The sequence below is a fragment of the Ranitomeya variabilis genome, chromosome 4 (genome assembly GCF_051348905.1).
Source record: "Ranitomeya variabilis isolate aRanVar5 chromosome 4, aRanVar5.hap1, whole genome shotgun sequence".
NCBI lineage: Eukaryota > Metazoa > Chordata > Amphibia > Anura > Dendrobatidae > Ranitomeya > Ranitomeya variabilis.
In genome coordinates, this window is record NC_135235.1 from 629,013,061 (window position 1) to 629,025,299 (window position 12,239).

At 46.7% G+C, this 12,239-nt stretch overlaps 1 protein-coding gene across 5 annotated transcripts in view; it reads right to left on the reverse strand.

Moving 5' to 3' along the window:
- Positions 1-1,330, reverse strand: part of LOC143767282 (oocyte zinc finger protein XlCOF8.4-like) — a 43,319-nt gene extending 41,989 nt beyond the window's left edge. The window contains exon 1 of one of the 5 annotated variants that reach the window (XM_077255493.1): positions 914-1,161. In XM_077255493.1, coding sequence (XP_077111608.1) covers positions 914-952 — 39 coding nt within the window. In that variant the 5' untranslated portion in view covers positions 953-1,161. Of the gene's footprint in view, positions 1-873; positions 1,162-1,194 lie in introns of those variants that run through there. The other 4 variants (XM_077255496.1, XM_077255494.1, XM_077255497.1 and 1 more) reach the window with 4 other exon arrangements.
- Positions 1,331-12,239: the final 10,909 nt, after the last annotated feature.

Here is a 12,239-nt window from a genome sequence, read left to right on the forward strand (position 1 = left end):
TGCCCCCGTTGTGCGGTGGAGACGCTAGCGTCGGTAACCTCGGCCCGACGCTAGTGTGAAAGTAGCCTAAGGCCATGTTCACACTTTGCGGTTTTTACCGCGGATACGCGGTGATTTTGATGCTGCGGGTCCGCAGCAGTTTCCATTGTGTTTACATTAACATGTAAACCCTATGGAAACGGCAAACCGCAGTGCACATGCTGCGGGAAAAACCGCGCAGAAACGCAGTGGTTTACATTCCGCAGCATGTCACTTCTTTGTGCAGAATCGCTGCGATTCTGCACCCATAGAAATGCATTGTTCCGCTTACTTCCCGCATGTGGCTGTGCCCACGATGCGGGAAGTAAGCGGATAATGTGCGGGTGGTACCCGGGGTGGAGGAGAGGAGACTCTCCTCCAGGCCCTGGGAAGCATAAATAGTGTAAAAAAAAAAAAGAAATAAAATAAAAAATGATGCTGCTCGCGGCCGTCCGGACTCAGTTGCTGTGCGAGCAGGACCTGCGGTGACGCCGCGGTCACATGACTGTGACGTTACGAAGGTCCTTCTCGGCACAGCATCTTTGGAACGGAGCGCCGGGTGCAGTGCCGAGGAGATCCGGACATCGGAGGGTGAGTATATAACCTTTTTTTATTATTTTAACATTACTATTGATGCTGCATATTGCTGCATATGCAGCATCAATAGTACAGGAGTAATCCCGCAGCGGAAATCGCAAAACTAACCGCGATAAATCTGCAGGGATAACCGCAGCGGTTTTGCCCTTTAGATTTATCAATTCCGCTGCGGGAGAACCCGCAGAGCACACCGCAAAGTGTGAACATGGCCTAAGAAGACAAGGAGCCTCCATCACAGTGTGCAGAGAGCGGCCTCACCCGCCACCATCCCGGGTATCGGTCGGCGCCCTGATATCACCTGGATCTGCAGCACCTGAGGGGGCGCAGCACGCACCATGACGTCACCATCCCCCCAGGTGCAGGAGCCGCCTGTACAGCTGCCGCTCTCAGCGCGGGAGTCACACTATAGTGGAGGGAGGGGGGATTACACTGTGTGGGGGACACGTGTCCTGCGCTTCACAGGTCAGCGAGTAAGTATAGGAAAGTTATGTCTGTTACACTACAGAGATGGAAGAGCAACTAAACAGCCTCAGCACTGAGGGGGTTAATGCGCAGTAATGGGGAATCTCCGGCACATACCTCCACCTGCAGAGACGCACACACCAGGTATACGGTCTGAATGGCGCGTTTTCGGTGATGGGTGACGTCACGGGAAGGGGCGGAGCCTCAGAGGAGTGAAATGTACCTTGAACCTTCCAGGACCTGTGATGATGTCACATGGAGGGGAGGAGTCAGGGGTCACATGATCAGGGGACTCAGTGTATGCAGGACTCTGCTGTGCTGGTTGTCATGGTGCTGGATGAGGGGAAGTTTCTGTGTGGGGTCTGGAGGTATTTTACAGTGTGTACAGTATGGATGTAGCAGAGCCGTGTGTATACGAGGTGTACAGAGCGGAGCCATGTGTGTACAAGGTGTACGGAGCGGAGCCGCGTGTGTACGAGGTGTACGGAGCGGAGCCGCGTGTGTACGAGGTGTACGGAGCGGAGCCGCGTGTGTACGAGGTGTACGGAGCGGAGCCGTGCGTGTACGAGGTGTACGGAGCGGAGCCGTGTGTGTACGAGGTGTACGGAGCGGAGCCGTGTGTGTACGAGGTGTACGGAGCGGAGGCGTGTGTGATGCATACAGGGTGGAGCCGCATATGTGCTACATGTACAGTGGGGAAAAAAAGTATTTAGTCAGCCACCAATAGAGCAAGTTCTCCCACTTAAAAAGATGAGGGAGGCCTATAATTGACATCATAGGTAGACCACAACTATGCGAGTCAAAATAAGAAAACAAATCCAGAAAATTACCTTGTCTGATTTGTCAAGATTTGTTTTGCAAATTATGGTGGAAAATAAGTATTTGGTCACCTAAAAACATGCAAGCTTTCTGGCTCTACAAATACACAAAAAGTAGCCGCACTCAAGTCTTGGAAATGTGGAGAATTTTCTTTGTTTTTATTCAAGTGTACAGGCACCACCAAGTGATTTTACAGAAACAACAAGTGGTTGCGGACCATAAGGTAAGGTAACGTTTCGACCTGGCACGGTCTTTTTCAAACCTCACTGCAATAATAAATACAACATATTACTGTGCTGTACATATATACTGTACATGTGTGTGTGAAAGAACATGCAATTAATAAAGACAAAAATAAAAATCAAATTTTCTAAATAAAGCTACAAAATATACGTTAAAAAATTATATATATATAAATTCCCTGAAAATATACATGTATACCCACAGTTTGCATTGTACTGAATACGGACACGTCTATGCCTTCGGGCAATAAATCGTGGCATACAAAGAACAAGAAAGAGATGCCCTGAAGCCAGGTTACATGTAAGGACTATTCAAAAGGACGTCACTGCACTGAGACCTAATCCTGGGCTGGAAGTGGGCACATAAATGTAAAAAACACTGTTCAAGACGTCATAATGATATACTGACCTTGAGTGAGAGGAGTGGTTTAGGAGGAAAGGAAAATAGAAAGAGAGTCTCCAAGGACTAGAGAAAAGCAGAGAGGATATGGTTAAATATATGATAAACTGAAAAAGGAGGGGAAAAAAGGTATAAAACATAGTGAAAGCGCAGTTTTTACCAGCTCACGGTAGATTTCAGGAGTAAGATGTCCGTCTTATTGGTGGTGCAGTGGCTGGTATGCACGCTGTTAGCGCTTTAAATACACCGCAGATGCGGTCATGTCCGGTGTGTCGGCGTGCCCCCTGTGTGTTGAAAGCGAGGTCTGACCCACAGAGCGGCATGCGCGTCAGCCCAGCGCATGCGCAGTAGTTGCTTGGTTCGGGGATACATATTATGGCCGCGCATTTAGTGCAAGAGGGCCTGGAGCATGCGCGGTGTGTTTAAGGAGACCGGACCAAGCAGCGCTCGTGCAGGGGGAGTGGAGGCAAAAGGTAGCGGCGATCAGGGGGCTGAGAAACCCTGCGCTAGGTATAGGGTGAACTTGTGTGTATGAAGGACCTCTCCTGTCACCTGAGGGCTAAAGGCAGAGACAATAGGAAGGCTGGGGTGTCGTCCTATCAGACAGAATGCGGGTTAGACGGGAAGGAGAAAGGGGAAGGGTTCTATGGGCGATATAAGTGTGAAAATATAGCAGGGAGAAGGATTATGGTCCCCATGTGTGGAACTTATGTATCTATATCCTTCTCCCTGCTATATTTTCACACTTATATCGCCCATAGAACCCTTCCCCTTTCTCCTTCCTGTCTAACCCGCATTCTGTCTGATAGGACGACACCCCAGCCTTCCTATTGTCTCTGCCTTTAGCCCTCAGGTGACAGGAGAGGTCCTTCATACACACAAGTTCACCCTATACCTAGCGCAGGGTTTCTCAGCCCCCTGATCGCCGCTACCTTTTGCCTCCACTCCCCCTGCACGAGCGCTGCTTGGTCCGGTCTCCTTAAACACACCGCGCATGCTCCAGGCCCTCTTGCACTAAATGCGCGGCCATAATATCTATCCCCGAACCCAGCAACTACTGCGCATGCGCTGGGCTGACGCGCACGCCGCTCTGCGGGTCAGACCTCGCTTTCAACACACAGGGGGCACGCCAACACACCGGACATGACCGCATCTGCGGTGTATTTAAAGCGCTAACAGCGTGCATACCAGCCACTGCACCACCAATGAGATGGACATCTTACTCCTGAAATCTACCGTGAGCTGGTAAAAACTGCGCTTTCACTATGTTTTATACCTTTTTTCCCCTCCTTTTTCAGTTTATCATATATTTAACCATATCCTCTCTGCTTTTCTCTAGTCCTTGGAGACTCTCTTTCTATTTTCCTTTCCTCCTAAACCACTCCTCTCACTCAAGGTCAGTATATCATTATGACGTCTTGAACAGTGTTTTTTACATTTATGTGCCCACTTCCAGCCCAGGATTAGGTCTCAGTGCAGTGACGTCCTTTTGAATAGTCCTTACATGTAACCTGGCTTCAGGGCATCTCTATCTTGTTCTTTGTATGCCACGATTTATTGCCCGAAGGCATAGACGTGTCCGTATTCAGTACATTGCAAACTGTGGGTATACATGTATATTTTCATGGATGTATATATATATATATATATATATATATATATATATATATATATATATATATATAATTTTTTTACGTATATTTTGTAGCTTTATTTAGGAAATTTGATTTTTATTTTTGTCTTTATTAATTGCATGTTCTTTCACACACACATGTATATATGTACAGCACAGTAATATGTTGTATTTATTATTGCAGTGAGGTTTGAAAAAGACCGTGCCAGGTCGAAACGTTACCTTACCTTATGGTCCGCAACCACTTGTTGTTTCTGTAAAATCACTTGGTGGTGCCTGTACACTTGAATAAAAACAAAGAAAATTCTCCACATTTCCAAGACTTGAGTGCGGCTACTTTTTGTGTATTTGACGTTGGATGTCTAGCCAGCACCTTCTTCATTGAACTCTACAGTGTGCCCATTATATTCTCTTCTGGATAAGATTTCTGGCTCTCACAGACCTGTAACTTCTTCTTTAAGGCTGGGTTCATACTGCTTTCTGGCAGTCCGTTAATGCTGCCATTAATCTCTATTTCGGGCGCATCGCTAGCACACGCTCAAAATGGGCGTGCGCTAGCGATGTGCCGTCATTGAGTGACGGACCCTGGGACGCGGCCTGCAGCGTTTCTGGATCCGTCACCGCTAGCTCAGATAGAGCATCTGCTAGCTCTATCTGCCCTAGCGCGATGGAATGTCGGCACTTGCGTTAACGCAGGCCGTTTAATGCATGTGTTGAACGGGCTGTTGTTAACACAGTGTGAACCCCCTCAAGACTCAGCCTGTTTTCACCTTTCTGACCCTGCCAATTTTTACACTTCTGACCACTGTCACTTTATGAGGTAATAACTGGATCCTACTGATTCTGAGTCTGTTTTCTCATGACATATTGTACTTTATGGTAAAATTTCCTCGATATGACTTGCGTTTATTTGTGGAAAAAATTTGGTGAAAATTTAGCAATTTTCGAACTTTTAATTTTTATGCCCTTAAATGAGAGAGTTATATCGCACAAAATAGTTAATAAATAACATTTCCCACATGTCTACTTTACATCAGCACAATTTTGGAACCAAAATTTTTTTTTGTTAGGAAGTTGTAAGTGTTAAAAGTTGACCAGCGATTTCTCATTTTTTTTCAACAAATTTTACAAAACCATTTTTTTAGAGACCACCTCACATTTGAAGTCACTTTGAGGGGGTCTATATGATAGAAAATACCCAGAAGTGACACCATTCTAAGGGTATGTGCACACGTTGCGGATTCTGCTGCGGATTTTTCCGCAGCGGATTTGGAAAATCCGCAGTGCAAAACCACTGCGGCTTTCACTGCGGATTTTCCTGCGGTTTCTTCTGCGGATTCCTCTGCGGGTTTTCAACTGCACTTTCCTATTGGTGCAGGTTGAAAACCGCTGCGGAATACGCAGAAAGAAGTGACATGCTCCTTCTTTTTTTCTGCATAGAATCCGCGCGGAATTTTCCACAGCATGTGCACTGCGGTTTTTGTTTTCCATAGGGTAACATTGTACTGTACACCGCATGGAAAACTGCTGCGGATCCGCAGCGTCAAATCCGCTGCGGATCCGCAGCAAAAACCGCAACGTGTGCACGTAGCCTTAAACTGCACCCCTCTAGGTGCTTAAAACTGCATTCAAGAAGTTTATTAACCCTTCAGGTGCTTCACAGGAATTTTTGGAATGATTAAAAAAAAAAAATGAACATTCAAACTTTTTTTCACAAAAAATTTACTTCAGATCCAATTTTTTTATTTTACCAAGGGTAACAGGAGAAAATGGACCCCAAAAGTTGTTGTACAATTTTTCCCGAGTATGCTGATACCCCATATGTGGGGGTAAACCACTGTTTAGGCGCATGGCAGAGCTCGGAAGGGAAGGAGCACCGTTTTACTTTTCAATGCAAAATTGACTGGAATTGAGATCGGACGCCATGTTGCGTTTGGAGACCCCCTGATGTGCCTAAACATTGAAACCCCCCACAAGTGACATCATTTTGGAAAGTAGACCCCCTAAGGAACTTATCGTGATGTGTGGTGAGCACTTTGAAGCCCCAAGTGCTTCACAGAATTTTATAATGTAGAGCCGTAAAAATAAAAAAATATTTTTTTCACAAAAATGATCTTTTCGCCCCCAATTTTTTATTTTCCCAAGGGTAACAATAGAAATTGGACTGCAAAAGTTGTCCAATTTGTCCTGAGTACACCGATACCCCATATGTGGGAGTAAACCACTGTTTGGGCGTATGGCAGAACTCGGAAGGGAAGGAGCACTGTTTGACTTTTTCAATGCAGAATTGGCTGGAATTGAGATCGGATGCCATGTCGCGTTTGGAGAGCCCCTGATGCGCCTAAACAGTAGAATCCCCCCACAAGTGACACCATTTTGGAAAGTAGACCCCCTAAGGAACTTATCTAGATGTGTGGTGAGCACTGTAAACAAAAGTTGTTGTGAAATTTGTCCTGAGTACACTGATACCCCGCTGCCTCCTCACCACTACCGAAGCTACCACCTTACCAACACCGGAGCTCCTGCAACCCTCAACCTATTGTCTCCTTCCCCATCATCCTGTAGAATGTAAGCCCGCAAGGGCAGGGTCCTCGTCCCTCTGTATCAGTCTGTAATTGTTAGTTTGCTTACTGTAAGTGATATCTGTAATTTGTATGTAACCCCTTCTCATGTACAGCACCATGGAATCAATGGTGCTATATAAATAAATAATAAAAATAATACACAGTTTGGGCTCATGGCAGAGCTCGGAAGGGAAGGAGCGCTGTTTTGGAATGCAGACTTTGATGGAATGGTCTGCGGGCATCACGTTGCGTTTGCAGAGCCCTCATGTACCTAAACAGTAGAAACCCCCCACAAGTGACCCCATATTGGAAACTAGACCCCCCAAGGAACTTATCTAGATGTGTTGTGAGAACTTTGAACCCCCAAGTGTTTCACTAAAGTTTATAACGCAGAACCGTGAAAAAAAAAATCATTTTTTTCCCACAAAAATGATTTTTTAGCTCCCGAATTTTTATTTTCACAAGGGTAACAGGAGAAATTGGACCTCAAAAGTTGTTGTCCAATTTGTCCTGAGTACGCTGATATCCCATATGTGGGGGTAAACCACTGTTTGGGCACACGGCAGAGCACGGAAGGGAAGGAGCACCGTTTTACTTTTCAACGCAGAATTGGCTGGAATTGAAATCGGACGCCATGTCGCGTTTGCAGAGCCCCTGATGTGCCTAAACAGTGGGAACCTTGCAATTCTAACTCCAACCCTAACCCCAACACACCCCTAATCCCAACCATAACCCTAAACCGAACACACCCCTAATCCCAACCCTAACAACACCCCTAACCCTGACACCCCTAATCCCAACCGTAAACATAATCCAAACCCTAACCCCAAATCTATAGCCCCAACCCTAACCCTAATGGGAAAATTGAAATAAAGACATTTTTTTATTTTTCCCTAACTAACGGGGTGATAAAGGGGGTTTGATTTACTATTTATAGCGGGTTTTTATGATTGGCAGCTGTCACACACTAAAATACGCTTTTTATTGCAAAAAATATTTTTTGCAGCACCACATTTTCAGAGCTATAATTTTTACATATTTTGGCCCACAGAGTCACGTGAGGTCTTGTTTTTTGAGGGATGAGTTGACGTTTTTATTGGTACCATTTTCGGGCACATGACGTTTTTTGATCGCTTTTTATTCCAATTTATGTGAGGCAGAATGACCAAAAACCAGCTATTCTTGAATTTCTTTTTTTTTTTTGGGGGGGGGGCGTTTATACCGTTCCACCTGTGGTAAAATTGATAAAGCAGTTTTATTCTTTGGGTCAGTACGATTACAGTGATACCTCATTCATATCATTTTTTTATGTTTTGGCGCTTTTATACAATAAAAACTTTAAACTTTTATAGAAAACATAATTATTTTTGCATCGCTTTATTCTGAGGGCTATAACTTTTTTATTTTTTTCCTGATGATGCTGTATGGCAGCTTGTTTTTTGCAGGGTAAGATGACTTTTTCAGTGGTACCATGTTTATTTATATACATCTTTTTGATCGCGTTATTCCACTTTTTGTTCAGCGGTATGATGATAAAGCATTGTTTTTTGCCTCTTTATTTTTATGGTGTTCACTCAAGGGGTTAACTAGTGGGACAGTTTTATAGATCGGGTCGTTATGGATGTGGCAATACCAAATATGTGTACTTTTATTGTTTTTTTTCATTTACATAAATGCATGGATATATTGGAAAAATATTTATTTTGTTTTTTCTTTATTTTGGGATTTAAAAAAAAAAATATTTTTACACATTCTATTTTTTTTTTTTACTTTATAACATTGTCCCAGGTTGGGACATAACTATAGTACATCAGATCGCTGATTTGACACTTCGAACAGCACTGTGTCAGATCAGCGATCTGACAGGCAGTGAAGGAGGCTTGCCGGCGCCTGTTTTCAGCAGGCGCTCGCAAGCCACCTCACTGCAGGACTCGGAAGGACCTCGCGGCTATCTTGGATCCGGAGATCTCCATGGAGACCATGAGAATAATGCAATCACATTGCGTTATTCTCATGGAAGCGTGCAGGGAGCCCCCGTCCCTGCGCGATGCCCCTCTATGTCGCTGTCCCTACTGTCACATACAGCTGACATCTGCACCCGATCACCGTGGTGCTCAGCACTAGACCGCGGTGATCGCACCGCCATACTAGTACTGCTCCAGGCAGAAATGCAGTTCCCGCAGTACTAGTACAGCGGAGGTCGGGAAGGGGTTAAGAATCTCCCCTGTCCTCCACTCATTACCTGTAGTAATGGCACCTGTTTGAACTTGTTATCAGTATAAAAGACACCTGTCCACAACCTCAAACAGTCACACTCCAAACTCCTCTATGGTGAAGACCAAAGAGCTGTGGAAGGACACCAGAAACAAAATTGTAGCCCTGCACCAGACTGGGAAGACTAAATCTGCAATAGGTAAGCAGCTTGGTGTGATGAAATCAACTGTGGGATCAATAATGAGAAAATGGAAGACATACAAGACCACTGATAATCTCCCTAGATTTGAGACTCCATGCAAGATCTCACCCTGTGGGGTCAAAATTATGACAAGAACGGTGAGGAAAAAATCCCAGAACCACACAGGGGAACCTAGTGAATGACCTGCACAGACCTGGGACCACCGTAACAAAGGCTACCATCAGTAACACACTACGCCATCAGGGACTCAGATCCTGCAGTGCCAGACGTGTCCCCCTGCTTAAGCCAGTACATGTCCGGTCCCGTCTGAAGTTTGCTAGAGAGCATTTGGATTATCCAGAAGAGTATTGTGAGAATGTCATATGGTCTGATGAAACCAAAGTAGAACTGTTTGGTAGAAACAAAACTCGTCATGTTGGAGGAGACAGAATGCTGAGTTGCATCCAAAGAATATAAAGGGGGGCGACCAGACAGCGGGTACCTGTGTGTCGGGTCCAGAACTGAAAAGGCTGCATTCTCTGTTCCCGGTGGGAAGCTTTAGTGAGGCGGACCTGCCTCTGTTGCCTGGGAGAAGCTGGAGTGAGGGAGAACTTCCTCCTGACCGAGGGGGGGCGGGGAGATAAAAGGAGAAAGCGCGTGCAGCAAAGCAGTTTGGCGCAAGGGCAGTGCACACAGAGGTGAGCGGCGTGCTCCGCTTCCCCTCCCCACCAGAGAGTACTGGCACTGCAGCAGGGTCCTACCGTCTGAAGAGGTCCAGCAGCAATCCAGAGGGAGGGACCGCTGAAGAGAGTGCAGAGCCTGGTGTGCGCAGCAGCAGCCAGGGAGAGAAGTGCTCCATCCTGGGAGCACCAGCCACACACAGGTCGGCGCCTGTTTTCTCCCGCCACCAGCCGCAGGAACCAGTAAGTGCGGCGGTCCCAGAGCAGCCGTATAGCGTAGCCCCGCACTCAAGCACCACCACCACTGACAGAGACTGCGAGGAGAGACGTGCAGGGTGCCTGTTGATTACCACGGAGCGAGGTGTTGAACGTTCCGGGCTAGTGAGTACTGTGTGCGTGCTGCCAGAGAGAGATTGGGTACAGCACCCCTCCAGAGAAGCAGCGCGCCAGTGGTTGTCGGCGCTTCAGTCTTGGCAGGAGCAGGCAGCACGCAGCATAGTGAGAAGAGTGCAGCGCACCCAGTAGCTGACAGATCGAGGTGCCATGTGATTCATGACCGTGAGTACAGCGCACATGCCGCAAAGAGAGAACCGAGTTACTGGATAGACTTGTGTAACCCACTATAACAACTTATACTTTCCCGCTCATGAGAGACCCTGATTTTGCCAGAATATATTTGCTGAGCCACATTTGGCTCGTACAGTACTGTGGCTCGCACCCTTATCAGCCACTGTAGCATATGGACTAGGCTCAGCAGAAGGTACTGGAGACCGACCGCTGCCGCCAGAAGACGAGGCATTGTTGCCCATAGGACCTTAAGGGAAAAGACACCGCGCCAGCCGTTGACAGAACTATTGAGATCCCAGCCAGCAGGAGTTATAGTTTTAGGAACAAGTGCTTCACAGGAATTGCCTTTACTAGAACCGTTATTCTATACCTCCCAATATCCTTTGCTATCTATACTGTTTACTTCACTGTTTAACCCTTTACCTCCCTGCGTAGAGTATTTCCCCGGTTTTAAACCTGTTAACCCTTGCTCTGCCTCCTGTTCATCACTGCATTCCGCAACCTGCTTACACTTTGCGTACTCAGCAGGATGCAGTCTATGGTCGCAAACCAAGCGGTCAGGGGAGCTCCAAGGGCCAGTATACCGCTGGGGACAATATTGAGTAACCTCCCTAACTTTACAGAGAGCAACATTCTGCTTTGGAGCTGGACTGAGCAAGTCAGAGGTATGTTGAGGATGTACCCCATGACCTCCGTAATGGAGGCAGAGATAGCCCTGATGGCTCTGGATGGAGAGACGAGAACCTCCGCTATGTTACGGCCTTCCCATGAGCGCGATACATTTAACAAGGTGCTACAGATTTTAGAAGAGACGCACGGAGACCCCACAAACGTAGGAGAATTGTGTGTGAGTCTATTTAGCCATATTCACAGGGAGGGGGAGACCGTGACCAAATACATGAACGCTCTGCAAAAAATTAATGCTGCAATTACCAAGCGAGGTGATGTAGGCATAGGACCCCACCCCATATAGTTTTGCGAAACCAGTTAGTAACAGGCCTCAGAGATGCATTGCTTAGGCAAGCTTTGCGTGAGCGCCTGCAAGCCAATTCGCGCATGACTTTTGCAGACATTGGAGAGAGGCGCACATAGGCGAGCAGGAATAGGGACCACAGCCTTGACAAGGATGGTCCAGAGCTGTGAGGTACCTACTCCAAACGTGGAAGAGCAGGGGTGGTCCCATGAATTACGGCAGGGAGTGCAGGAAATATGGGAAAAAGTCGGGAGCCTTAAGAAAGCCCTTACTGCTGTATAGGAGTCCAATGCCATACCCCAAGGTAACTAAGAGCAAAAGATGAAAGAAGTTGGAGGAGAGTTGTGGAGCATGAAGAAAGCTTCAGCAGCAGCTCCAGAATTTAACCCCATATCGTGCGGAGAGGCGCGACTACAGAGGCGGTATGCTTCCCGGAGAGGACGGCGATCCAGACCGAAGCGCCCACCAGACAGGCGCAGAAGAGGGTGTTGGACGTGTGGAAGAATGGGACACCTGTCCAGAAGTTGTCCTACCTGAGACAGCTGACGGCGAAGATCCGCTCACCCTTGCGAAGATTCTGCTAATTGGAGAGAATGCCGCCCCTGGCAGAAATGGTACGGCAAGAAGAGAGGAGCTGCACCCAGAGCTATGACGTCGGATGCCGAGAAGAAAGGGAGAAGGTGTCGACTGTCTACGGAAAAACCCAATGTGGCTAAAGAAAGAAGTAAGAAGGGCAATTAACAGTAAAAATAATGCATTTAAACTATTAAAGCAGGATGGCACCGGTGAAGTTCTAATAAAACTATAGGGAGAAAAATACTTTATCTAAAAAACTAATTAAAGCTGCCAAAAAGGAAACAGAGAAGCACATTGCTAAGGAGAGTAAAAC